A 24,358-nucleotide genomic window follows, 5' to 3' on the forward strand; every position below is an offset into this window, starting at 1 on the left:
AATGAAACTTGGATACAACCATCACCACCCCCTCCCCCCACCTTCATAACCTTATCCCAACTAAATAGGGTCGGCTACATGGATAATAACACTTGTGATTAGTGTAAAATATTAAGGTTACTCTTGGGCAGAAAAGCTAGCAATTAGCCTGTCTTTTATTTTTTTGTGTTTTGTGCATCTACTTGTGTGGTGTGTTAGCAAGTCATGACTAGAAAATGAGGTCTGATGTAAGTAATGTTTGCAGGCCTGGCGGTCAGCCTTGTGTTGAAACCAAAGAGTTTGATCTGGTCCGCAACATGCTAATTGCTGCTGTTGAAGAACGTTACAGAGATGCAGGTATGCTTTGTAATCATTTACTGGCTGTACATTTCCTTTGCATGGGTTGTTAACCTTCGTCTTTTGAGTAGTGTTCAGGAGTGGTAGTTTCAATTTATGGAGAAAGTGAACAGGAAATATCACGTACCCTGGTAGTTGCAGTTTCAAGGACCTTACAGAGTTTCAAAAACTAGATATGTTCTGGTTCTGGTTGTTGGAGTTTTTGATCTTGATACCTCAGTTGTTAAACTGGGGCCTCTGATGTCCCCAAATCCTCCCTCCCTAGGGACAGGGGATCTATCATGGTTATTCTAATATGATTTGTTTTTTCTACTTATGTGTACTACAGCTCAGTGGAGGGACAAGCTTACTCAACTCCGGTCTAGAAGAAGAAACTGGAAATGACATGTAGAGAATCATACCTTGCTGGGCAAACATCACCATTCAGTTTTCATCAGAATCATTTGCACTAAGACCACTTCACCTTTCTTTTATTGATGGACCCAGTCGTCCCAAGCAAAAAATGTATAGAAGCAATTGTTCAAGGCAGAAAAGATCAGCCAAATCAGCAAATGTGTATCCCCGGCTTCCACGTATGGGTAAGCTTGTGAATAAATATATATATATATAGGTACATAGAAGAAGTTCACAGCTAATGTAATGTTGGAACATGAACATTCCTTTTGTCTTGTGCTTCTTACCCTGTCAGTCTCTTGCAGTAAACCGTAAATAGTCTCCCTATCTCTGCAGGGATTAGAAAGATTGTGAATGTTATATAGATGGATGTTTGTCTTGTTTGTAAATCTATATGGAATGTGAATGCTGCTTCTGCCTTTGGTCATTATTATGCTTGTGGTCTCACACTTCATTCTCAGTTATTTACCCTTTTTCTTTTAATGGAACACAGATTTTTTACCCTTGAATGATCCTTGATGCCACCCCAAAGGTGCAGTTGTGGTATTGAAATGAATTGTTGGACCATGCGCAATGACTTATGTATTCTTTTTTTTAATATTATGTCTGAGCTTGTGAAAGAGGTTTATGGAAATCTGGTGCTCCAAGGAACCCTTCTCACAAAAAGGGTTTTTGTCCTACCACCACCACACCCAGCTCTGATTCCTCTGTTAATTTATAATTTTTACACATTCTGTCTAGAAATAACAGAGGACAGTTTTCTTTCACCCACGTAAAAATAGAATTTCTTAATTCACAGGTTCTGGTAGTTAGTGGGCATATTGGACTTCGGACAATAGAGGCAAAGGGAATAACGATACTCCAATGGTTAGATTCTCTTTAATGACGATGATGAAAAACTCTTGCCAAATAAAAATGCCTTTCTTTTTCAGGGGAGTATCACATTTCTATTACTTATAGACTTTATACAACTCATTCATTTAATTAACTAATCACAAAAGATATTTCATATCGTTATCTGAAATTAGAACAACAAAAGGAAATTAGGCATTTAAGAATGGTCATGCAACCCGTCTTCCCTTTCAATGTACCTTTCTGAACAATCGAGTGAAAGAAAATTATTGTGATCCACATTCATAAATTTCTCTCTAACTAATTTGAAAATAAAAAGTGGGTAATCCTTAATATGGCTGTTGTATTGTATATGATACCTATGTAACATCCCTTCTAATTGGGCTAAAACTAGAGTAGCTTTTTTTTTCTCTCTTTCGGGGAAAAAGAACTTTGTCCGTCTACATGCCCCACGCCCAGACACATGGGGACATCTTGCCCTTGCCTCCACTTTCCCATGTGTCTGAGTGTGAGGAATGTAGAGAGGCAAAGTTCAACTTCCTATTTTTTCAAGGGAGAGGGTTTATTGAAAGGCAATATGGCCCCTAACCATCGTGGGGGCCAATGGAAACATGTGCCGAAATATCAACGGGGATAGGACAGTCATTTTATTCCCCTTTGTGTTTGGGTTTATATGAGCATTTAAGCATCTTCTTCAATAGTGGTTGTGCACCATTACAATCACAAAAGAAAGCAATCTTCAATGGCGTTGTACACCAACACTTGGGATGGATAGAACTTCATTTCACAATCAAGACTTCTTGGTGAGATAAATTGAAAGCTCATCCTCATTTCAACATGGTAACAAGAAGTACCTGTTAAGTTTTGTTGTTATGATGTTGAAATGAGGATGAGCTTCCAATTTATCCCACCAAGAAGTCTTGATTATGAAATGAAATCCTATCCATCCCAAGTGTTAGTGTAGAAGACAAAATAGTAATTAGAGTAAGAAACATATCCCATGGCCACCCATGCTAAGTCCCTTGGCAAAGTCATGTAACCAAGCTATTATCATCCACCCAAACGTCTCTTTCCAAAGCTTGGAGCAGCCTCTACTAGATGCTTTGGGCCTTTCGGGCCAAGCGATTCTGGAGCTATTAAAAGAGCATTTGTTGTTGCTCATGTTCTGGCCTCCTGGCTAGGATCTAGATGGGCTGCAATTCTTAACCTAGTTAAAGTATAAGATATATGCATGAGATGCAATCTATTAAGTTAATTAATGAGATTTTTTTATTGTCATCGTTCAAAGTGTTAAATAATTTATAATTTTATTTTATCTTTTTGATACGACATATCATTTTTTTTCAAATAGGGTAATCATGTCATATACGCACTCGAAAAAAGGTGCAAGACAATGTCGTCTTTTGACGACAATAATATGTCACCTTCAGATTATTTTTGCAAATTCTCTTATACTTTTGATTTAAATAACTTATAAGAATAAGATTAAGGACAATACAAAAAAAAAGTTACAAGGACTAAGTACAATTATAAAGGTGTCAATTAGACAATCTCTTAATTTTTTTTTTTTTGACAAAGATTAATTATTCTATTGTGGATATCATATTTTACGCTATATCTATATTATGATCAGTTATCATAATATCATCATATATATGTGATGGTCTCATTTATTAGTATTTATAATATCTCGTATACTAATGAAACCATTTTAAATAAAATTCAATTGCCTCAACTCCCAAGCAATTCTATCAAACATTTAAGTTTTTTTTTTAGGATTTCCTTTTTTATTCTTTAAGGCCATGTCTGTTTTGACAAAGAAAAGTGAAAAATGTAAAGCGATGGGAAACTTGTATTTGTTTCTCACCAATTACCACAAATATGAGTGTTTTGATAAGTAGGGTAGGAAATTTATCAAACAAGATCATTTAAAGTAATAATTATTGCCTAATGATGTGACATTTTATTTTTCCCACTCTGTTCATTTTCAGAATCCTACCAAAATTGTTTAAATTTCATGAAAAATTTGTTTTGTATTTCTCTCTCTTTTCATCTAATTTTTTTTTCCTTTTTTCTTTTATTTTAAAATTTTACCTCACTTCTATTTCCTCTCTCATCTATAAAGATAAGCCCCATTAAAAATTATTTATTCTATTAATTTATTTCTTTCTCTTTTTTTATTAATCTAACTCACAATAAAAGAGGTCCACCCTCATAAATTTTTCGTCAAATGATTCTACTTTTGTTGTTGCTTCTTGTTCATGTCATTCCCAATTTCTTCTCTTGCTTAATGCTGACGCTAAATCCTATGTAAGATACTTGCCACCTTGTCCCACTTGCTATGCCATCCTTTCCCATTAATTATGTATATTTTTGGCCGGGGGTGGGTTGGGGTTGTAAACCATTAGTTATATTCTAAGGCTTTAATAACACGCGTGCCAGTTGGTTCGGGTGTGGGTTTGATTATAATAATTAGAAAGAACCAACGGATGTACAGCAAGACACCATAGAAAGAAATGCAAAGTCTACAATGTAATCGTTGGATTGGACTCTTCCAAAACGTTTGACCTTCACAACAGTAATCTACTCCGTCCATCTGGAAAGAATAAAAAAAAAAAATTTAGATTCCAATCCGGATATTTCTACCGACACTAGCGCATAAAATACGTTTATTTACATAAAAGTCCAAGATTCTACAAAATATTATCCACGTGGCATACTTTTACAGAATACCCAGCTATGTCCCACTTCAACGAATGAATAAATAAATAAATAAATAAATTCTCTCTGTCTCTCAAGCCTTACATATTTCTGTTATATTTGGGTCTGTTCTTCTCTGGTACTCACTGCCGTGAATCGTCGGCAGTCTTTTTTATTTGTTCATTTATTTGCAATTCCATCGCTGTACTCTCGCCAGCTCCTCCGGTGGATGCATATGAGGTTCAGTTGCGGATCGAAATTCTTGAAACGAACATTTATGGTACAGTTCTTTCGATTCCTCTCTAATCTTGAGAAGTGAATAGAGGTACTTTTCGTGGTTTTATGGCAATTTGGTTTACCGTGATTTTTTTGTCAGGGTTTCTCACCAGATTGTAGGTTTCTAGGTTCGGCTTCGTGCGGTGATTCTTGATTGATCGTCTTAGCTTTGAGATCTACTATACGTTTGGAGATTGTGGATATGTCGGGACCGCTTGATCGTTTCGCCAGGCCTTGTGAGCGTTTTCATTTTGATCCTTTAATATTAGTGGATTTTTTTTCAAAGTGTCTCGTGTGATCTTGGTGATTTTGTGAAAACTTTTGTTCCCACCCCCATCTTCCACTTTCTGTTGACTGTTGGTTGCTAGTTGCTACTAGAAGCAGTGATTTACCTGGTTCAATTGTGAGGTTTTCGATTGATTGTAGTTTTGGAAGGCTTATTGTGGTGTCTCCAATAGGACTCTTGAGGTGCTTGGGGTCTTCTAGGAATTCATCTTGATGGGAACTTGCTACTTGGTACTAGGTTCCAAATTTATTAATATACTTAAATTTCTTACAAGCCAATGATAAGGAGCTGCTTAATGAGCATTGTCTTTCAAACATCTTAGTTTTACCAAACATCTACAAGTGAACAATACTCTCCTCCTAGCGATGCTGTGGGCCTTTCGATTGACTATGTTATGTGGACACTTAAAAATCATGAGCCATACCCATGTCTGCAGGAAATGGAATCGTAACTGCACACAAGTCATATTGTTTGCCTTGCCAGGGTAAAATAGTTGATTGATTTCTATCATCCATGGTCTTGAAAAGCAAGCTTTAGTTTGATTTATGTGCTTATTGGCACTCTAGAATATAAGGGACTTGAATAACTTGACAACTTGCACTTAGGTGTAGCTGGAATAGAACTCAGCCAATGATTTTGCTGCTGGTCCCAAGCCCGGATAAAGGAGGAGGGTTGGTGCTCTAGGTAAGGCAACTAACCAAGAAAAAGGAAAAATAAAAGCTAGCCATACCCTTTTTACATGGATTTTAGAACCTTATATTTTCAACCTTATGCTAGGGCATCCCCCAGAAGGGACACACTACACTTTGATCCAAGTGTAGTTAATAGTGAGCAAGGGTTATCTAGGGCATCTCCTAGAAGTGACGCATTGTGTCAGCGCTTGGATGTGGTGACAAGTAGGCAAGGGTTTCGGACCATGGACAAGTGTGGGTGAAGAAGCTAGTCCAAAAGTGTAGGCATGGTTCCAAAACTCAGCGATATCTCGCCAAAATCTTGGATATTTTGGCCTTTTTTTTTTGACCAAAACGAAATGGCATACGAAACACAAAGTACATAATTTCAGTCATATTTTGGTCATTTCATTTCGAAATGTCACTCATTTCGGCAAAAAAAATGCACTATTTTGTTGAAATTTTGGCCATGCCGATCATTTCGTTTCGCTAATTTCGGCCACTTCAGCCATTATCCTCCCAAAATGGCTAAGGGAAACACATGGAAAAAAGTACACTGTTTCGGAGAAATTCCAGTGGTTTCAAAACCACCGAAATGAGTTCTTGAACCTTGAGCATAGGATTAGATTAGCATCTTGGAACATTGAATCTATGATGGATAAGAGTTTAGAATTGATAGATGTTATGAGGAGGAGGATTTACACAACTTTTATTCAAGATACTAGATGAAAGCGTAATAAAGCTAAGTTGGATGATTTTTAATTTTGATATACGGGGTATAAAAGTAATAGTGGGGAGTGGGCATAGTAGTGGATAAAAATATAAAAATGATGTGGTGGATGTTAAAATGTTTGGGGATAGGATTATATCCATCAAGCTTGTACTAGAGAAAGAGGTTGTCTATATTGGAAATACAGACCAGGTTGGATCGGATGAAAGTAGTAAGATACAATTTTGGAAATACATTGATGGTTTAGTGCAAGGGTTTAGTCAAGGAGAAGGGGAGACCTGGATGGATATGTTGGGAGAATCGTAGAGGCTATGAAGGAGTACATGAAGATTGGAGGCTATGATTTTGGAGAGGAATAAGGAGGGGACTACAATTTGAGATTTTTTCGCGGGTTAAAGGATCATTTGGTTACCTTCAATAGTGGGCATCATGGTGGCCACATAGATTTCTTTGTAATGAGAAAGACCAATAGATCGTTATGTAAGAATTGTAAGGTTGTATCGAGTAGAGCCTAATCGCTCAACATAGATAAATGGTGATGGATTTTTGCTTTATTACGTCGAACCATAAGAAAGACAAGATTAATTACCCTAGGATAAGTTAGTGGAACTTAAAAGGATAATACTTGAAATAATTTCCTGATAAATTGATCAAACAAGGAAGTTGGGACTTTGATAGAGACAGTAATACGACGTGGAACACGATGACTACTTGTACTAAGAAAGTTGCTAAAGATGTCCTAGACAAACCGAAAGGAAAACTTCTTTCGTCTAGGGAGACTTGGTGATGGGATGATGATGTTTAAGGCTAAGAAATCTAGATTTAAGACATGACAAAGGACTAAAGATGTAGAGGATTTAAAAAGTTGTAAAGCTTCTAGAAATGGTGCTAAGAAGTTTGTAGGAAAAGCAAGGGGGAAGAAATGTGAGGATCGCTATAACAATTTGAGTACAAAGGAAGGGGAAAAGCTATCTAGGTAGCTAAAACGAGGTAAAGGAACGGTAGAGATTTTGGCCATGTTAGATGCATTTTAAATGTGAGTGTGATAAAGTATTTAGTAAGCGATGAGGACATTAGGGAGGGATGGAAGGAAAAATTATTTCTATAGCTTACTAAATGAAGCACTTCGAGTAATAGTGTCCCAGGAGGTTGCACTACTCATCAAGACACCACATGTTGTAGATATATACAAAAAATTAAGGTTCCTAAAGTAAAAGAAGCTTGAAGGAGGATGAAAGTAGGCAATGCATCTGGTCCAGATGTGGTCCCAATAGAAGTGCGGAAGAGCATGGGATTATGTAGTTTATCTTGGTTAACCAAGCTATTTAATAAGATTATGAGCATGAGGAAAAATCCAAATAAATGGAGGAGAAACATCGTGGTTCTGATTTATAAAAGTAAATGTGATATTCAGAGATGTATTAACTATAGAGACATAAAACTAATGAGTCGTGCTATGAAGTTATGGGAGAGTTATTGAAACTTGTTTGAAACATGAAACTACTATTACAGAAGACCAATTTGGTTTTATGCCAGGAAGATCCACGCCATAAGCTATTTACTTAAAGACAATGAAAACATTTAGAGATTGTAAGAAGGATCTTCATATGGTCTTTGTTGACCTAGAAAAAGCTTATGATAGAGTCCCTAGAGACTTAATTTGGCATGTAGACAAAAGATGTGTTACTCAAGGTAGTGAATTCTCAATTACAATTGGGTTACATCAAGGATCAGCTTTAGGCCCTTATTTGTTTGCGCTTATCATAGATGACCTAACCAGAGATATTCAAGATCATGTAAAGTTACGGATGATCGTCATTGTTGTTATGTCAAGTTTAAACTCGGAGATATGATGATGTTACAAGCAACCCTGGAAAGATTAGCTCCTGGCACTAACAATAAGTTGAATCTATGGAAGATGAGACATTACAAAGTACCGCAAAAGTTGGCTCTAATGCTTATGTTTTAGAACTGCTACCAGATATGAGCATCAATAATGTCTTCAATGTGGCACATTTGACCCTTTATGTGGGTCGCCATTACGATGAGGGCTATACTAAGCATTCTCTTCAGTTATCCTAGTTTGTTACACCACTCAAGGGCGAGATTGAAGACGTTGTCGATGATAGATACATTATGTTACAAAATGGTGGTGGCTATTATAATTTTATTTTTAAATGGAAGGGACATCCAAGGTCTGATTGCATTTGGATCCATGTGAATGATTTCAAGTGACTCAACCCGGATCTCTATGACCAGTACATGTCACTTTTACATTCGTCAAGCACAATTGGTTTCAAGCCGGGGAGAGTTGATGCAGGGAGCTTGTAACTTACTCCCAAAGAAAGAAGAAACCCAAAAAGGCCTTAGTCGCCAGGGGGGGCGAATGTGAATGCAGTATACCATCAAACACCAACTGAAATTTTTATTACTCTTCAAAACTGACTAAGCGTGGCTACAGAATGGTGCTTATATGGATTCAAGTTTGCCTTTGCTAATCAAACTCAGAGGACAACTAAATCTGAAAGTACCTAAAAAACCTATTCAAATAAAAGAACTTACTAAATGGTCTCTAAAGTCCAAACAACCACATCGGGACCTGTAAAAAAAAATCACTAGAAAGATCTCAAAGAGATACATTTTTGGGCTTAATTGAGCCTGTTCTTGGGCTGGAATTTCAAATTACCAGGGGCTTGGGCGTCTAAATTGGATCTTCACTTGGCCACCATTGAAAAGCTATTGCATCAGATGTTAAAGAGAAGTTGAGAGGATTCTCACTTTCTCGGGATGTATTTGTGCATTTGCCTTCAATTAAATCCATCATACACAGACGAAGTTGCCCCATTTAGTTAGGAGGAGGCCTAGTTTAGTTGAGTTGAGTTGAGTTGTACACAGTAGAAGCTGATTACTGGAACTTCTGCAGCAACTTTTTTTGAACATCTCTTGGACTTCCTTGTGCCCCTTCCTGTCAGACAATGGATATCTGATGACTGTAGAGAATATGGTTTACTGCCTGATGATTTTTGTTACTGTACCTTAGCATGAATTTGGAATTGCAAAGGCTACTCATTATTCAATATTTGATTGCTGATTTTGTACTACGCTACAGGCTTTGAAGGGTTTTCAAGTCATGATGAAAGAAGAGAAAGGAAATCTGATTTTGAAAATTCAGAGGATGAAAGGAGGACAAGAATTGGGTCTCTGAAGAAGAAGGCTATTTATGCATCTACCAAGTTTAGGCATTCTCTCAAGAAAAAGAGCAGCAGAAGGAAAAGTGAAAGCCGGGTTATTTCTGTTTCAATCGAGGATGTTCGGGATGTTGAGGAGCTACAGGCTGTTGATGCATTTCGGCAAGTGTTGATTTTGGATGAACTGCTACCTGCCAAGCATGATGATTATCATATGATGTTAAGGTGCTGCTTTTTTTTCTATTTTCATCTTGATGACGTCTGTCTGTGAGAAATTCATGTTGGAACAATTTGTACCATTTCATGTTTTTACACAAAATGGTTGCATAACTTTTGCTGAGCCTGTGTTCTAGTCTTCATAAATATTTAGTGGGCTTTTCAGCATTTTGTTGGGAAATATTCATCAGTATGTACATACTTGAGAATTGAAGTTCTCTGAATTACTAATTTGTAAGCATATAAAATTCTTTATGCTAGCTGATTTTTATTGGATTTTATTTGAGAATTGTAGCTGCCTTGAAAAAATTTCGCCCCATTTCGATCAAAAAAATGCTTGATTGAAGATCTGTATGTGCTACTTACTTTATATTGTTTCATTGATTTTATTTTCTAGGTTATTTGAGTTCCCTTATGTTGTTTATGGAATACATATGGTTGCTTAATATTTCTGAAAATGTTCCAATGACCTAATTTCTTATTTGCTTTTCTAGCTTATGTGGTGGTATTTAACTTGTTTACCTTTTGACATATGTCAATCATTATGTGCTTAAAATTAATCTATTTGCAGATTTCTGAAAGCAAGAAAGTTTGATATTGAGAAAGCAAAGCATATGTGGGCCGAAATGCTTCAATGGAGGAAAGATTTTGGTGTTGACACTATTTCTGAGGTAATGTGATTTTTTTGGTGGGTTTGGTAAATATTTTTCCTTTTCTTAAAATTTTATTTTATTATTATTATTAAATTTTTTTTGGTACAACTTTTCCTTCCTTGGATTTATAGCCCTTGGTTTTTCGTTCTTAACCTGTGTTTTAAGTTCTGAGCTCCAGACTGTGGTTCATTCTCATTTTTAGGTTGATCAACATGTTTCTATTTAATCATCAGGATTTTGAGTTCAGTGAGATAAATGAAGTTCTACAGTACTATCCTCATGGTTACCATGGTGTGGATAAGGAGGGAAGACCTGTTTACATTGAAAGACTGGGAAAGGTTGATCCGTACAAACTCATGAAAGTCACGACAATTGATAGGTATGTCAGATACCATGTAAAGGAGTTTGAGAAGAGCTTTGTAGTGAAGTTTCCAGCTTGCTCAATTGCTGCAAAAAGACATATTGATTCAAGTACAGCGATTCTCGATGTTCAAGGCGTGGTAGGTCTCCTGTTCTCTTCTTCCTCTTAGTTGGCTGGAATGACTTTACTTGTTTGTGGGGATTATATAACCTTGATTCTCACATGTTCAATTTATTTGTTCTTTAGGGTTTGAAAAACTTCAGCAAGACTGCACGAGAGCTCATTGTACAGCTGCAGAAGATTGATGGTGACAATTACCCTGAGGTATGTTGTCGTGAGACCCTCAAAATGATGCATTCTAGCTCGTCCACGGAAATGCTAATAGACCGCTGCATTTTTAACCTCTTATGACATGGAAACACATTGTTGCAGACACTCTGCCGAATGCTTATCATCAATGCTGGTCCTGGCTTTAGGCTTTTGTGGAACACTGTGAAAACTTTTCTTGATCCCAGGACATCTTCTAAGATTCATGTATTGCACTAATACCTTCCCTTTTTGTCAAGTGCTTATATTATTTTAATTTACTATTTGTGGCCTGAGTTGTATCTAATATTCTCCACAGGTGATTGGGAACAAATACCAGGCCAAATTGCTTGAAATAATTGATTCCGGGTAATTAATTTTAATGTTTAAATTGAACTCAGCTTCATAGTAATGGCCATCCCCTGTTTTATATTGTATTTGTGCTATCCGCTCTTTTAAACTTCTACAATGTGTTGCATGTATGCAGTGAGTTGCCAGATTTTCTGGGTGGTACATGTACCTGTGTGGATCAAGGGGGTTGCATGAGGTCTGATAAGGGGCCATGGAAGGACCCAAACATATTGAAGGTTTTGTACTGTCCTTGTGAATATTTTGCTTATATCATTGTTGCAGATTTAGTCTTAGAGACAATCTCCTTACCAGTTATTGGTAAATGGTTATAAGTGCCTGCTTATGTATTGTAATGCAGATGGTTCTTAATGGGGAAGCACAATGTGCTAGACAAGTTGTTACAGTTTCGAACAGTGAGGGGAAGATAATTGCTTATGGTAAGCCGAAATACCCGGTAAGGAAGATTTTTCAATCATCTCACACTTTGCATTATGGATGCCACGCTTCATTCATACTCTGATTCTTCCTTCTGTTTGCATGTTGGAGCAGATAAAAGGTGGTGACACATCAACTGCTGAGTCAGGCTCTGAAGCTGATGATATTACTTCCCCTAAAGGAATGAGGAGTTATTCACATTTTCGTTTGACTCCTGTTCGCGAAGAAGTAGGTGCTTGTTTATCTGTACTTGGTTATATTAGCAAGATATATTTGTTACGTTTTTAGAGAAGTTGCAATGGATGAATTTCCGCATTTTGTTTCTTTGATTGTTTTACATGAATAATGGTGGTTATGTTTGACAACCTATGACTGTGAAGGTTGTTGGCCTGTGAGATTTACAGTTGATAGGTTTGAAAGGTGCACATATTCAAGGTAGCATGGGAAAAGAATTTCACTAAGAATGAAAGCAACATGAGAAGTAGGATATGGAAGGGAGAAAGCAAACAACTTATTTAAATGTGGTGAAAACCTATATAAACTTGCACTATACCGTCAAGGTGAGTAAGTTTTCTTTGGTTCTTCAGTTGGTTGGTGGAGGGAGTATGGTTTTCAAGACAGAAGTTCTTTATGAGTAAGCATTGATAAAAAAAAATGGAAAACCAGAAAAGAAATGAAAAGAAAGAAAAAAATCTTGATCAGTGAGGAATATTAACCAGCAAATAGGATAAATCAATAAACAGTAGAAAGAGTAAATGAGTGACTCAAGAATTTAGGTTCTTGAATAACCGGATCCAGAAAGACCTAAAGAATAACTGATTAAAATTTAGTAAACTAATACCAGACTCGAGAATTGATGAAAAGGTCAAGAATATCGAAAAAGCAGATGTTGCAATTGTAAGACCTAACCTTGATTGAGAAAACTTAGAATTAGCAAGCAAGATTTAATTAACAGTAGCTAACAGTAGGAAGAATAGACAGATCATTGCAACAATAGAGATTTACCAAATTACCATAGCCAGAAATGATGTCAAAGAGGACTGTTGACTCTTTTCATTCAGGAAAGGAAAGGACCAAATCCACCACTTTTATATCTGATGGCTTAGGTATATGTATGCTGATTGACAATCATTGTGGAGGGCCAGGAGCTCACTCCTATCACTGTGGGGTTTGGGGTTATTGCCATCTGTTTACTTATCCATGGCATGGTACCATTTGGTGATGTAAGGATTGTAGACATTTTGAACCTGTCACTATTGAGTGTCGATTTTCTGTCTAACCCAACATTGCCATGTTTTAGGTTAATGCTTTTAAAATTGTTTGCGAAAGTTGGTTCTCTTTGAAGTATTTGGACCATTGAAGAAATTAGAGGAGAAGCCTGTACAACATGGGTAATCAGTTGAGATGGACCACTAAATTTTATAATTATCGAGTCCAGAGAATTTTCATCTAATTCGAACTGTCTAAATCATTCTTACATTTGGAAAATATAGTAATGCACCCTGTAAATCCAGATTATGGATCTCAATATTTCATATGCAAGCAGGCCCGATGATCAAATTGTAATAATTTTTTTAGATAAAGTAAGCAACTACGTTGTTTGGGGAAGAAATCAGGTCAATCGAAGGGAGGAAAAAGAGATGATATTAATCTTCTTGGGAGGAAGAAGAGAGCAGAAGTTTGGGATACCAATCCCGTATCCACTACTCAATAGCACCAAAACTCTTAAAAAAAAAACTCATTCCTGACTCAAATCATCTCTAATTGATGGGGGTGTATTTCATATATAAAGACATTCTAAAATTCCTAAATGGACTCATAAAAAGACTCCTATTCACTAACACACTCAATAAAATAAATGAACTCAAAACAGAACTTTATCTAACTATTAATATCCTAATCTAACTCAAACACTCAATTTAACTACTAATCTTGTGTACTAACTTTATCCCCACTTTATGGCATTATAATTGGGTCCAGTACAATGAATACCAAAAAAATAAAGGCCCACCCATACTTATAATATAACTACCCAAAGGTCAATTTCAGCCCATTGGACTGCCAAAAGCACTTTATGGGTCTCCCAAGCTTGGATATAGGCCTTCATACGAGATTAATGCAACTGCATCAAATGCCAACTGTTGGTGTGGACTTACTTTTTCTTTGTAGTTAATTTTGTTAATTTATTGTCCGGTGAAAGATTCTTTGCACAATCCATACTGCAAGGGGCTCCTCAGCAGCCCACCTAGTTGTATCATATGAAACGATGATGTGGTGATTCAACCATTGTATAGATAGTTCATGACCTCAATTGGCCCATGTCAAATTTAAGAGCTTAATCAATCAAGTGCCTTACATGTGAGCTGGGGGCCCTTGAGGTCTACCTGTTCACAATATTTAGTGTTTATCTGATTTGCTATGTGGCAGAAATTTGGGCCATACAGGAAGGCCTGTGGGACATGCAGAAAATAAGAGCCCTTGTTAACTTTGTTGAATAGATTTTTTTATATTTTCTTAATAATGATAATTATTTTTTGTAAATTTAGAGTTGGCCTCTTATCTTCTGAGTTTTTTTCTTCTTTTTTTAGATTTAGGAGTTGGTGTTTGGGGGGGGGTGTCGAAAATAACATGCCCATTTACTGTTATTGCAATCAGTTTGATTTTGATTATTGAGTGAGCTCTGGGTTTCCTGTGTGAGTTCTTTCTTAGACCAGCTGGGTTGGGGTTTCCTTATGTTATGCTATTCTTGCTGGTATTTGAGATATTATTTATACCTAAAGACAATGTTTGAAATGTTGTTGATCATATGTGCATGTATGTATCCATCGGTCCAAGAATTTTTTTTAAAAGAATAAAATGATCCTAATGATGTTTTGATGTGGTTGTCCATCATTTGACAGTTATTCTGAACTCTCAAGAGTTGTTAGTTTCTTAAATAGCTAAAGAAACAACACAGAAGTGCAAAATAAGTTGCCAAGATGAGGATGTTGAATGAATGAGACTACTTGTCTTGTGTTTGATGTGGTTATCATTCATCTAACAGCCATGCAATTTCTTCAATGACTGTCTTCCATTAATTTCTTATTATTTTTCTCAAAGAAGTGCCTGTTTGTCAGAAGTGGGTGTGTAAACTTGTTTTGCACTGGTGAATCTATTGACAGTATTGTATTATTGTGTGAGTGAGTGGAAATTCAGAATTCTTCTGAGCAGTTACTGATAATGGTAAAGATGTTGTAATCAAAGTACAGGCCAAAGTAGCTGGGAAGGCAAGCTTTGCTGGTAGTTCAGAGTATGATGAATATGTTCCAATGGTTGACAAAGCTGTTGATGCAGGATGGAAGAAACAAGTGTCCCTTCAGGGGGACTCTTCTTCCAAAGGTTAGCAACATCATTATGGCTTCTATTTTAAGATTAATTTCTTTGCTACTTGAGGTTCAGTTTCATGAACCGCCTTTGTTAAACCTTCTAAACTTGAAGCCTGATGTAGCCTGGGAAATAGAATCTTTTTTTAAAATAAGAGAAAAACTGAATGTCTCAAAGCTTTGTGAACTGTCTTCACCATGAGAATATGCTCTTCTAAAGCACTTCCCCTATTTGTTCTGAGATGAATAATGGGGGGGGGGTGTTCCTCTACATGTGCCAACCATGTTTTCCGTGTCGCAAGTTGTGATGGAAGAGAAGGTTCACAAACCATTGTGGCATTTAACATCCTCTCCCAGAAATAAATAACGTGACTACATATAAAAATGAATCATCAAATATGACATTCCATGGCATTGACTAATGTTATATGCTAGAGATACGTTTAAAAGTATTCATCCACCCATAGTTTTTTTTTTAATGGTTGATCAAAAGATTTTTTAAAAAAGAACATGTGGGGACACCTGCAATGCATGTGCATCTGAATTAGATATAGACAACAATCTGCTATAAACTGAAACCCCTTTGTAGCTCTATTTAACAAAAAAAAAATCAAACAATTAATTTTTGTTGAATAATCAAGTACATCTATTATGAATGAGTTTTTGGCTGCTTTTGGATAAAAGGAAAGAAAATCAAATGGAATTTTTCTCCTGAAAAACCAATTATAGAAAAATTGTATTATATTATACCCGAGAAGAGCCCAACTGCACAAGAGTATTACCAGGGGAAAAGGATAGTAGCAAAGAGAAGGTTTTCTGGACTAATGTTGCATTAGTTAAGTGACTGATGCCTTATGGTTTGTAACAAGTGTTTTGGGGGGTGGGGGAGGGGGTGGAGGAGAGAGAAGATGAGACATATGAAGGATGATGGCAAGAAGGGAGAGAAGAGAAAGTGACGACAATTGGAAGGCGTGTTTACCTTCTCTATCCCTCTTTTTGTCCTCTCCAACATTAATTTGTGAAACATAAATATGGGTTCATCTTCACCATTCAAAGTAGAAATGTGGTTTTGCCAGGAATCTTCTAATATTGCTGTATTGTTATCACAATACAGACCGGTGCATAGCCACTAGATATATGTATGATAATATCAGGACTCAATGGCCTACCATGACACCACTTGAATGAACCCTTATGATCTGTAAAGGGGTAGATTGATTACTGTTACATTGGCCTCATGGTTTTATTTTTCCAACCCAACCCATTGCCGCCTCCTGAAAAGATGCTGAAAATTTAATGAAGCAGTCAGTGGTTGTTGAAACTATAATTGCACATAGAAATGTAGTAGTCTTTGATTTGAAATTGTTAGGTTACTATAGCTGATAATAGCTCAACTGTGAGATATCTGTTTTTAGTTCTGATTTAGGATGTATATGATTATTTAGCAACATCCGTTGAAAATATTCAATGCAGGGGCTCTTCCTTTGCCTAACACTAAGAAAACTCCAGAAGGAATCCATGCACGTATATTTGCCATGCTTATGGCCTTTTTCATGACCCTCTTTGCTTTCTTCCATTCTGTAACTTGTCGTGTGACCAAGAAGCTTCCGGATGCATCTCATCATGACAACAATGTTCCTGCTCTTGCACATGATTCGATGCCCAAGGAGGAGTTCCGCCCCCCTTCACCGACTCCTGGATTTACTGAGGCAGAACTTCTCTCGTCTGTACTGAAAAAGCTTGGTCAACTGGAGGATAAGGTGGGCACACTTCAAGCAAAGCCATCTGAGATGCCATATGAGAAAGAGGAGTTGTTGAATGCTGCTGTTTGTCGTGTGGATGCGCTGGAAGCAGAGCTGATTGCTACAAAGAAGGTAAGATTACACGTTTACTTGATGTGAAAAAGATTCCACCACTCTTACTTGGAACCCTTGTCATGCCTGCCACTTTCAGCCATGTGGACTTATCGTGCATTGATGCTTTGGAAGGCTGACTGTGGGGTATATTTCAGATCTCCATGATACCATCTATGGCTCATCTCAATTTGTCAACCGTATGGCCCACCAACCATGCATGGGTTTTCAAACCTCTACATTAGTACATAAGAATATCAGATTTATCTGAAATTTGGATCGTTAATAAATAATGATGTGTGCAAGTTTCCCAGCAAATTTGGCCCCAGTAAAATTATCAAATGGCAGTTATCAAGGTTGCGATGGAATGGGTTCCAGATTTGTGTGTCTGACTCTTTTGATTAATAGCACTTACATAATTAGAATGTTGTTCTAACTTTGTATGGAAGTTCAATGGTATGCCAAACACCACTAGAAAGTTGGGGCCGTTGGTCATGTCACTTGACACCTGGCCACAACTATGCAATATGTTTCAAGACACTGATGTGCACTTATCTGGGAAATAAATGAGGAGGTGAACATGGCAGGAGACATCTGCCATTCATTAGAAGTCAATTTGAATGCTTTTCATGTTTATGAGTAATTTTATTGATCAAGTGGACCTATATTTGTCCTCGTGCATGTATACACACTTGTAATTTAAATGACCTATTGACGTCCCTCTTCCTTTTTTTTTGTGTGTGTATCCAAGTGCCACTGCATACTTTTAATTAGTACTTACAATGTATGTTGCATAGATCCATGATTGATTACTTGTGCTTCTTTTTTGTTTCTTGGCAGGCTCTACATGAAGCTCTGATGAGGCAAGAGGATTTGCTTGCATACATAGACAGACAGGAAGAAGAAAAGCTCCGGGTAAGTTTGAAAGAGAGAGAGAGAGATCTATCAATTTATGTGCAATAATATTGTCCGAATCCAGTTATGATGAATTTTATTTAAAAAAAAAAAAAAAAATCAGCACTTTGTTTTGGTCTGTTGATGATAGATCCCCATTTTAATCTATGTTGAGCAGAAAAAGAAATTTTGCTGGTGATGATGACATTGATGATGGGCAAGGCTCATAATGTGAATCCTGGCAACCACTCTACACAATGAGTTTTCCATCATCGGGCAAAGTTTACTGGTGATGGGGGGAGACTTTGTCGGAGTATTCTGGTGCTGGCGGCTTCTCTGTTCTGCCATTTAATTCATATCTTTGAGATGCACATGGTTCTTCAGGGAGGGTTGACCGACTGAAAATGATTTGGGTTTTTCTATGGATCACAGAAATTGCTGAATAAAGTGATTTTGTTCAGCTTCTCATATATTTGTTTATTTTATTTATTTTCTAATTGTTTTTAAATCTCTGTTCATTTGTGTGGTTGTTGCGGTTTAAATTTTGAAACCTTGAATGGGAAAATTAAAAAGTACCATTAGGTAAAATAGCTTCTCTAGAAGAAAGGACTAATAGCCAAACTGTGTCAATTGTTAAACGATTCCCACTATGGATTTCGCATTTATAATGCTTCAAAACCATTTTCTCTGTCAGAACTGATGGAGGTTTTTGCTGGAAAAAAAAGAAAAAGAACCATGAAACCTTAACCTGACGTCCTGACCTTACACTGATTCTTAAACTTTAAGCAATTAATCTAAACCTGAAACTTTTTTAAGATTCGAGAAATCTTAATTCTACTTCGTTTATCGAGGCAAAGCATTGAATGACGGGTAACTCCACATCTTCTAGCCACAAACTCAGTTAAGAGAACGAGATGTCTTCCCTTTTCTTCACCCACCACCTGTTCTTAGCTTTAGAGCTCTCGGACACCTAGTGAAATTATTCCCAGTTTAAAGTGTCTTTAGAAATAATAAAAAATCAAACTTTGTAGAAGTCTAACACATAACAGTGAGGATTTCGGCAGTTTACCCACCCTACCTGTTCCTTTTTTAAGGTTAGGCTGTTTAGCCTTACCAAATTTTGCATATGGAACCATCAACCGGGTTCTATGGCTCCCATTGTGTTAAAGGTGGTTAACCGGTTCAATTCCAGTAATGGGTTTGGTTTTGACCACAACATCTAGTCCCAAATTATGTCTTAAGAAATAAAAATAGTTTAAACCTTTTTTTAAAATTTTGTTTAGTACATATAATTGATCCAATAGTGTACCGGTTCAAAACAAAACCACATCATTTGATAAACAGTCTCACTTTTTTTAAACCAGAATGAAATTGATTAGTAAACAGGTTATTGGTTCTAATTTAAATGGTTTGATTCGATTTCGATTTACTATTCACAACCTAAACTCCATTAGTTGGTTTCCCCCCGAGAGTAAGAAAAAAGAAAAAGAAGGAAGCAACAAGTAAGCCATTGCCGTGACTTGTTATATTTAAAATATGAATGGAAATATGAAAGAATAGTTAACTATATATTTATTCAGAATCTTTGAACCTTCTTGGGTTTGGTCAGAGAGCATTTGTATGGTTTTAAAGAATTGTGAAACACCAAATCTATCGGTTTCAACAAAAACACAAACGGCTTTGGCTTTAGTCTGGGCGTCATACAGTGCTTGGCCTCTTTCTCTCTCTTTACCAGCTGAAAGGATTCTGCATGCACAGACCAAAGAAACATAGAAAGATGAAAATTCTTAAATTGATCTGAACAAGCAATATAGCAATATTACACCCTTGATGACTTACCAACGACTTCTTCTTTTTCTTTTTCTTCTCAAGGTAATCCAGAAGCTCTTCCTGTTTAGCAAGGGAATCCTCAAGAGCCTGCACAGACTAGAGTAGTCAGTGCAAATAAAGATATCTAACTACTCTTTTTATTCTTTTCCCTTTGGGGGAAAGAGGGCGTGGTCTAGTTTTCTAGATTTGTTCACTTTCTATATAACAATGTCTTTAATAAAAAGTAAGTTCTTATAAGGTGGAAGTTTCCCTTCACCCATGGTGAAGAATTCCTTCTACACTGGTGGAAGTCATCATGGGATTCCATTGTTCATGGGAATCGTTGATCATACCTTCTTGGTTGCCATAAGCTCTTGCTCGAGGGCATCGACTCGACTTACAGCAGCATTGAGCATTTCCTCCTTATCAGCTGGCATTTCTGCAGGCTTTGAGCTTAGAACATTCACCTTCTCTTCCAATTCACCCATACGCTTCATGACTGTCATATATTCGGCAAGGGAGACAGTAGGAGCAGGCACCTGGTGGTGGTGCACCTTGTCTTTATACATTGGGTCAGCACAGTTAAAAGAGCTAGAGTAGAGAGTTGCATTTGTGAGCTTCTTTGGCATGTCTTTTGACACTCGGATCATAGTGACGATGCCCATAACAAAGGCCATCAGCCCACTGAAGATTGGACCACTAAGCCCATCTGAACCCTTGGAAGCATCATTCATATTGTAGCAACCTACTTAACAAGTTAAGAGTAGAAAGTTATGGTCTAGTTCTTTGGATTCAAAACCCCTTGACAAGTAATTTATTGCAAATCCATTTTCTGGGTATGGTGGCAGTGCTTATACAAAAATAAAACTTTTGGCAGTAGTAAGGAAAATATGGACAAGCAAAAATATATGTTCATACTTTTTGTCAGCAATCAGGATTATCAGTATCCTCCATTCATAATATTGTCAAAAGTAAATTGGCACATCATCCAGAAAATCATGGCAGTTGTTGTCACCATAGTCAATTAAGGTTGATTCCTGACCTAGACGAATCACCTTAGTGAGACCCAATGTAGAGTGGAGACTCTGGATGAACTGTAAATAAACACACACACAAACCATGTACCTTTAGAGAGCGCAAGCTTGTCATTTCCTACTGCTTTATGCCAAGTTGCATCCACAGACTTATCAACCATTGGGATGAACTCATCATATCCATAGTCAGGATAGCTATTTTTGCCAATTTGAGCCTGCAACGTAGGTTTTTAAATATTGGGATGCTATCACAACTCTTAACATCGATAAGTAGCAATTAAGTAATAACGGTGAAAGATAACCATGCCAAAATTCAAAAGTTCAAACATGCTTAAAGCTTTCCAATATCCATACAACTACTTGGATATACATGCATTCGTCTGTGTCTACGTACATGAAAGGTGATTGTACATGGAAGGTGATTCACTAATTAAATTCTAGGAGAGCAAAGGAGGCTGTGATCAGGCAATAGATATAGGTTGAAATAGACTAAGAGTGGGTAGTAGTTGGTCCTAACAGTCACTCTGGCTCTCTCCAAACTTTCATCTACTTCTAGAATCTCAATGTTGGGAATAGGATCTGGATTATGTCTCTATAAATGACACATGTATATGTCTATGTGAAAGTTTCTGAACAAAATACAGCTTCAGACATCCCCCTGAAATTGGAATTCCAGGAAGGCATTAAGGACATTGCATTAGGAGGAACAAGGCCTCTCAAGCCTGCAAATAATTTGTCACTAGCCCGAAACATATTTTTATGAATTATCAACACAAAATCTTAAAACTCATAGGTGGAGAGGCCAACTAGTATATGAAGTCATCTAAGGTCTTAGGGTTAATCAATTTTTGGGATCAACATTCTCCCTCACGTGTAGCTCTTTTGGGTGGCAGAACATGTGCACGTGTGGCCTTTCTTTTAATGGCTATAAATGGATTTATCATTAATTTCGTAATTCTGGTGTCTTTAATACGATTTTAAATTATCCAACCAAAGGTAGGTGGAGAGGCCCAACTGGGATATGAACTCATCCAAGGTCCCAAAGTTAGTCGATGTCACAACAATTTCCGATCTCTGTAATGCAAAACAAACAAAACAAAGGTCTGAGTGAGCTTTAGTTGCTATATAAAACTTACTTCTTCGTGAACAGGAGAGAGTTGTGGATGCTGAATATACTCCCTTTGAAGTTTGGTTGAGTGAGATCGCATGTCATCAGCTTCCACCGCCTTCACAGAATCACATCCCTTAAATATATATCATACAGAGAGAGAGAGAGAAGAGAGAATAAAGCAACATTTATCAAGCACATAATCTTGGCTTTGCAGAATTGACTATAGGAAGAGAATCTAGAGAGTGAAACAGAGCATTAAGAGTAGGGGGGGGGGGGAGACTGGTTTAAAGATCAGTAAAGACCTTTGGGTACAGTATCTCATCCTCAGAAATTGTCTTCTCATCAATGCAAGTCACAGTCTTTTGCGTGCATTTGGCCTCACCATTTTGAATCATCTGCTTACAAAGATATCAACTGTCAATATTAATATAGTATGCTATTTGATAAGAATAAGACCACTCTCAGAAACAAATGAATGGAAGAGAAAGAGAAAAAGGTGCAAGATAACCTTGAATATCTCTGTGTCCTTCCATGGACCCTTATCAGAACGCATACAGCCACCTTGATCAGCACAAGTACAAGTACCACCCAAAAACTCTGGCAGCTCGCTGATACAAAGCCAGGAAACAGAAATAATGGTGATGTTTGATTTAAGGTAATCATACCAATGGTTCATACTATTAACAACTTATCTATTACTAACTACACATTTGAAAGCCATAAATTACTAAGCTCAGCAGCCAAAGTTCTGGATTACATTGGATAATGAGAAACCAAAATGGAAAAAGAAAAATTATCATTGCATTAACCATATAAGAGCTTACCTAGCATCAATTATTTCAAGCAATTTGCTCTGGAATTTATTCCCAAGAACCTGATAGGCAACACCTAACAGTAGTTAAAGTAGAATCCATGATAGAAACAAGCAACAGATGGGAAGAACAAGGTATATGCTTACGTTGATCTTTGCTGTAGTTTTGGGATCAAGGAAGGTCTTAACAGTGTTCCATAAAAGTCTAAATCCAGGACCTGCATTGATGATGAACATACGGCACAGGGTCTGCAATGGAAACAGAAAATTTCCATATCACAACACCAGAACTGTCATCTGCACTGCAGGAGAAAATTAAAAGGCGACAGCATATTAATTGAACAAAGGAAGAATACAATTACCTCAGGATAATTGTCACCATCAATCTTCTGAATACACTGAATAAGTTCCCTTGCTGATTTGTTGAAATGTTTCAGTCCCTAAGACACAAATTCATGTATTAAGCAAGGTATAGTAGGAATTTATACATGTCACATAATATGATAATGAAGTAAATCTCTCCTAAAAATAAAACTACAAGAACTACCCACTAATTTCTTTCTCTCCTTTATAGGTTTCTTTTCCCCCACCCAAAAAAAAAAAAAAAAAAAAAAAATTGTCCTCGCAACAAAATTAGAGCTATAATTATGTGATGCCTACAAATCAGCAGTTAGAGTACCTTCCAGTGGCATTTTTATTAGAACATTAATGGGGTCTATACCTCAAATATATTTGTAATAACAACAGAGATTTCCAAAATAAATGTGACCACCCTCACATACCACTCCTTGCACATCCAGTATGGTTGTGCTCTGATCAATGTGCTTTTTTGCTGCAATAGAACAGGCTGGGAACTTAACGGCAAAGGTTCTCTCAAACTCCCGTACGTGATACTTCACATACCGATCCATGGTTGTAGCTTGCAATAGTTTGGTAGCATCAACTTTTCCCAGCTGCTCAATGTAAACAGGACGCCCCTCCTTATCTACCCCATGATGTCCTTGAGGATAGTGTTCTAGGACTTCATTGATTTCTTCAAATTCAAAATCCTAAAGAATAGTGGGAAATGAACATAAGCCATATCAGCGACAACCCTCCAGTCAAATTATTCAAAGAACAGAACTCTTCACTTTTGATCACCAGTTTTACATGAATACCTCCATGATTGTGTCAGCACCAAATTCCTTTCTCCACTGGAGCATGTCAGACCACATTTGCCTTGTCTTTTCAATGTCAAATTTCCTTGCCTTCAAAAATCTGCATCATTAAATAAAAATTTAAATGTTCACACTCAATCAAAAATAGTGAAGCAGTACTTCCATGATTATTTTATAAGGTGGTTCTAGATTTTATTTTACAACTACTAACATGAACTCTCTACAAGATCATGTTGCTTTTCGCTAACTTGCTATATAAGCAGAAGTAAATTGACATATTCGTCTCTCTATCTATATCTGCATTTCTGTCATTCATACTCTGTCATAGACAGATGAATAAAATAAGTACTATTCAAATTCTTTCAACCTTCTTCCATGATTTCCACTCTATGATACTAATGTACCAAGACCATTTTATATTGATATGACATGTTTGAGTTCAAACTGTTCTTCTCTCACTATAGTATCATACATCAAGCCATTTCAATAGGTACGCATTGCTGGTTTTCAGTTTTGTTCTCTGAAGGTTTTGACGACAAACAAAAAAAAAAATGTCCTAATACCCCCCCCCCT

At 36.9% G+C, this 24,358-nt stretch overlaps 3 protein-coding genes across 10 annotated transcripts in view; 2 read left to right on the top strand and 1 right to left on the bottom strand.

Annotated features, from left to right (window-relative positions):
* Positions 1–1,159, top strand: part of LOC122063102 (bifunctional nuclease 2-like) — a 5,358-nt gene extending 4,199 nt beyond the window's left edge. Inside the window, exons 9-10 of the mRNA XM_042626780.1 lie at positions 245–336; positions 665–1,159. Of these exons, the coding sequence (XP_042482714.1) occupies positions 245–336; positions 665–720 (148 nt within the window). The 3' untranslated portion in view covers positions 721–1,159. The remainder of the gene's footprint in view (positions 1–244; positions 337–664) is intronic.
* A 3,218-nt stretch (positions 1,160–4,377) lies between these two features.
* Positions 4,378–18,371, top strand: LOC122063097 (phosphatidylinositol/phosphatidylcholine transfer protein SFH8-like). Of its 5 annotated transcripts, none has more exons than XM_042626763.1 (15): positions 4,378–4,606; positions 4,678–4,793; positions 9,354–9,657; positions 10,220–10,319; positions 10,535–10,801; positions 10,909–10,986; positions 11,095–11,196; positions 11,288–11,337; positions 11,456–11,555; positions 11,678–11,773; positions 11,869–11,982; positions 15,003–15,132; positions 16,590–16,990; positions 17,810–17,884; positions 18,042–18,371. In XM_042626763.1, the coding sequence occupies exons 2-15, from the start codon at positions 4,760–4,762 to the stop codon at positions 18,060–18,062; spliced, it is 1,872 nt and encodes a 623-aa protein (XP_042482697.1). In that variant the 5' UTR covers positions 4,378–4,606; positions 4,678–4,759; the 3' UTR covers positions 18,063–18,371. The 5 variants fall into 5 exon arrangements, with proteins under 5 accessions (XP_042482697.1, XP_042482698.1, XP_042482696.1 ...); XM_042626764.1 differs by having other exon boundaries at positions 4,686–4,793; XM_042626762.1 differs by having other exon boundaries at positions 4,378–4,561; positions 4,658–4,793.
* Positions 18,372–19,355: 984 nt separating this feature from the next.
* Positions 19,356–24,358, bottom strand: part of LOC122063089 (phosphatidylinositol/phosphatidylcholine transfer protein SFH12-like) — a 6,808-nt gene continuing 1,805 nt past the window's right edge. For 2 of the 4 annotated variants that reach the window (XM_042626749.1, XM_042626748.1), the window contains exons 4-15: positions 23,786–23,885; positions 23,411–23,677; positions 22,991–23,068; positions 22,776–22,877; positions 22,642–22,691; positions 22,326–22,425; positions 22,120–22,212; positions 21,843–21,950; positions 20,798–20,921; positions 20,026–20,420; positions 19,703–19,780; positions 19,356–19,609 (exon numbers count right to left, since the gene is read on the bottom strand). In XM_042626749.1, coding sequence (XP_042482683.1) covers positions 19,592–19,609; positions 19,703–19,780; positions 20,026–20,420; positions 20,798–20,921; positions 21,843–21,950; positions 22,120–22,212; positions 22,326–22,425; positions 22,642–22,691; positions 22,776–22,877; positions 22,991–23,068; positions 23,411–23,677; positions 23,786–23,885 — 1,513 coding nt within the window. In that variant the 3' untranslated portion in view covers positions 19,356–19,591. The remainder of the gene's footprint in view (positions 19,610–19,702; positions 19,781–20,025; positions 20,421–20,797; positions 20,922–21,842; positions 21,951–22,119; positions 22,213–22,325; positions 22,426–22,641; positions 22,692–22,775; positions 22,878–22,990; positions 23,069–23,410; positions 23,678–23,785; positions 23,886–24,358) is intronic. The other 2 variants (XM_042626751.1, XM_042626750.1) reach the window with 2 other exon arrangements.

This window comes from Macadamia integrifolia, unplaced genomic scaffold, assembly GCF_013358625.1.
Source record: "Macadamia integrifolia cultivar HAES 741 unplaced genomic scaffold, SCU_Mint_v3 scaffold1190, whole genome shotgun sequence".
In the NCBI taxonomy this organism is placed as follows: domain Eukaryota; kingdom Viridiplantae; phylum Streptophyta; class Magnoliopsida; order Proteales; family Proteaceae; genus Macadamia; species Macadamia integrifolia.

What these genes read in the sequence shown, in the direction of transcription:
- LOC122063097 (XM_042626763.1), top strand. Translation starts at nt 4,760, where the DNA reads ATGTCGGGACCGCTTGATCGTTTCGCCAGGCCTT. An exon ending in AGGACCCAAACATATTGAAG is followed by an intron (nt 11,556 to 11,677) that starts GTTTTGTACTGT and finishes ATTGTAATGCAG; the next exon opens with ATGGTTCTTAATGGGGAAGC. An exon ending in ATGGTAAGCCGAAATACCCG is followed by an intron (nt 11,774 to 11,868) that starts GTAAGGAAGATT and finishes ATGTTGGAGCAG; the next exon opens with ATAAAAGGTGGTGACACATC.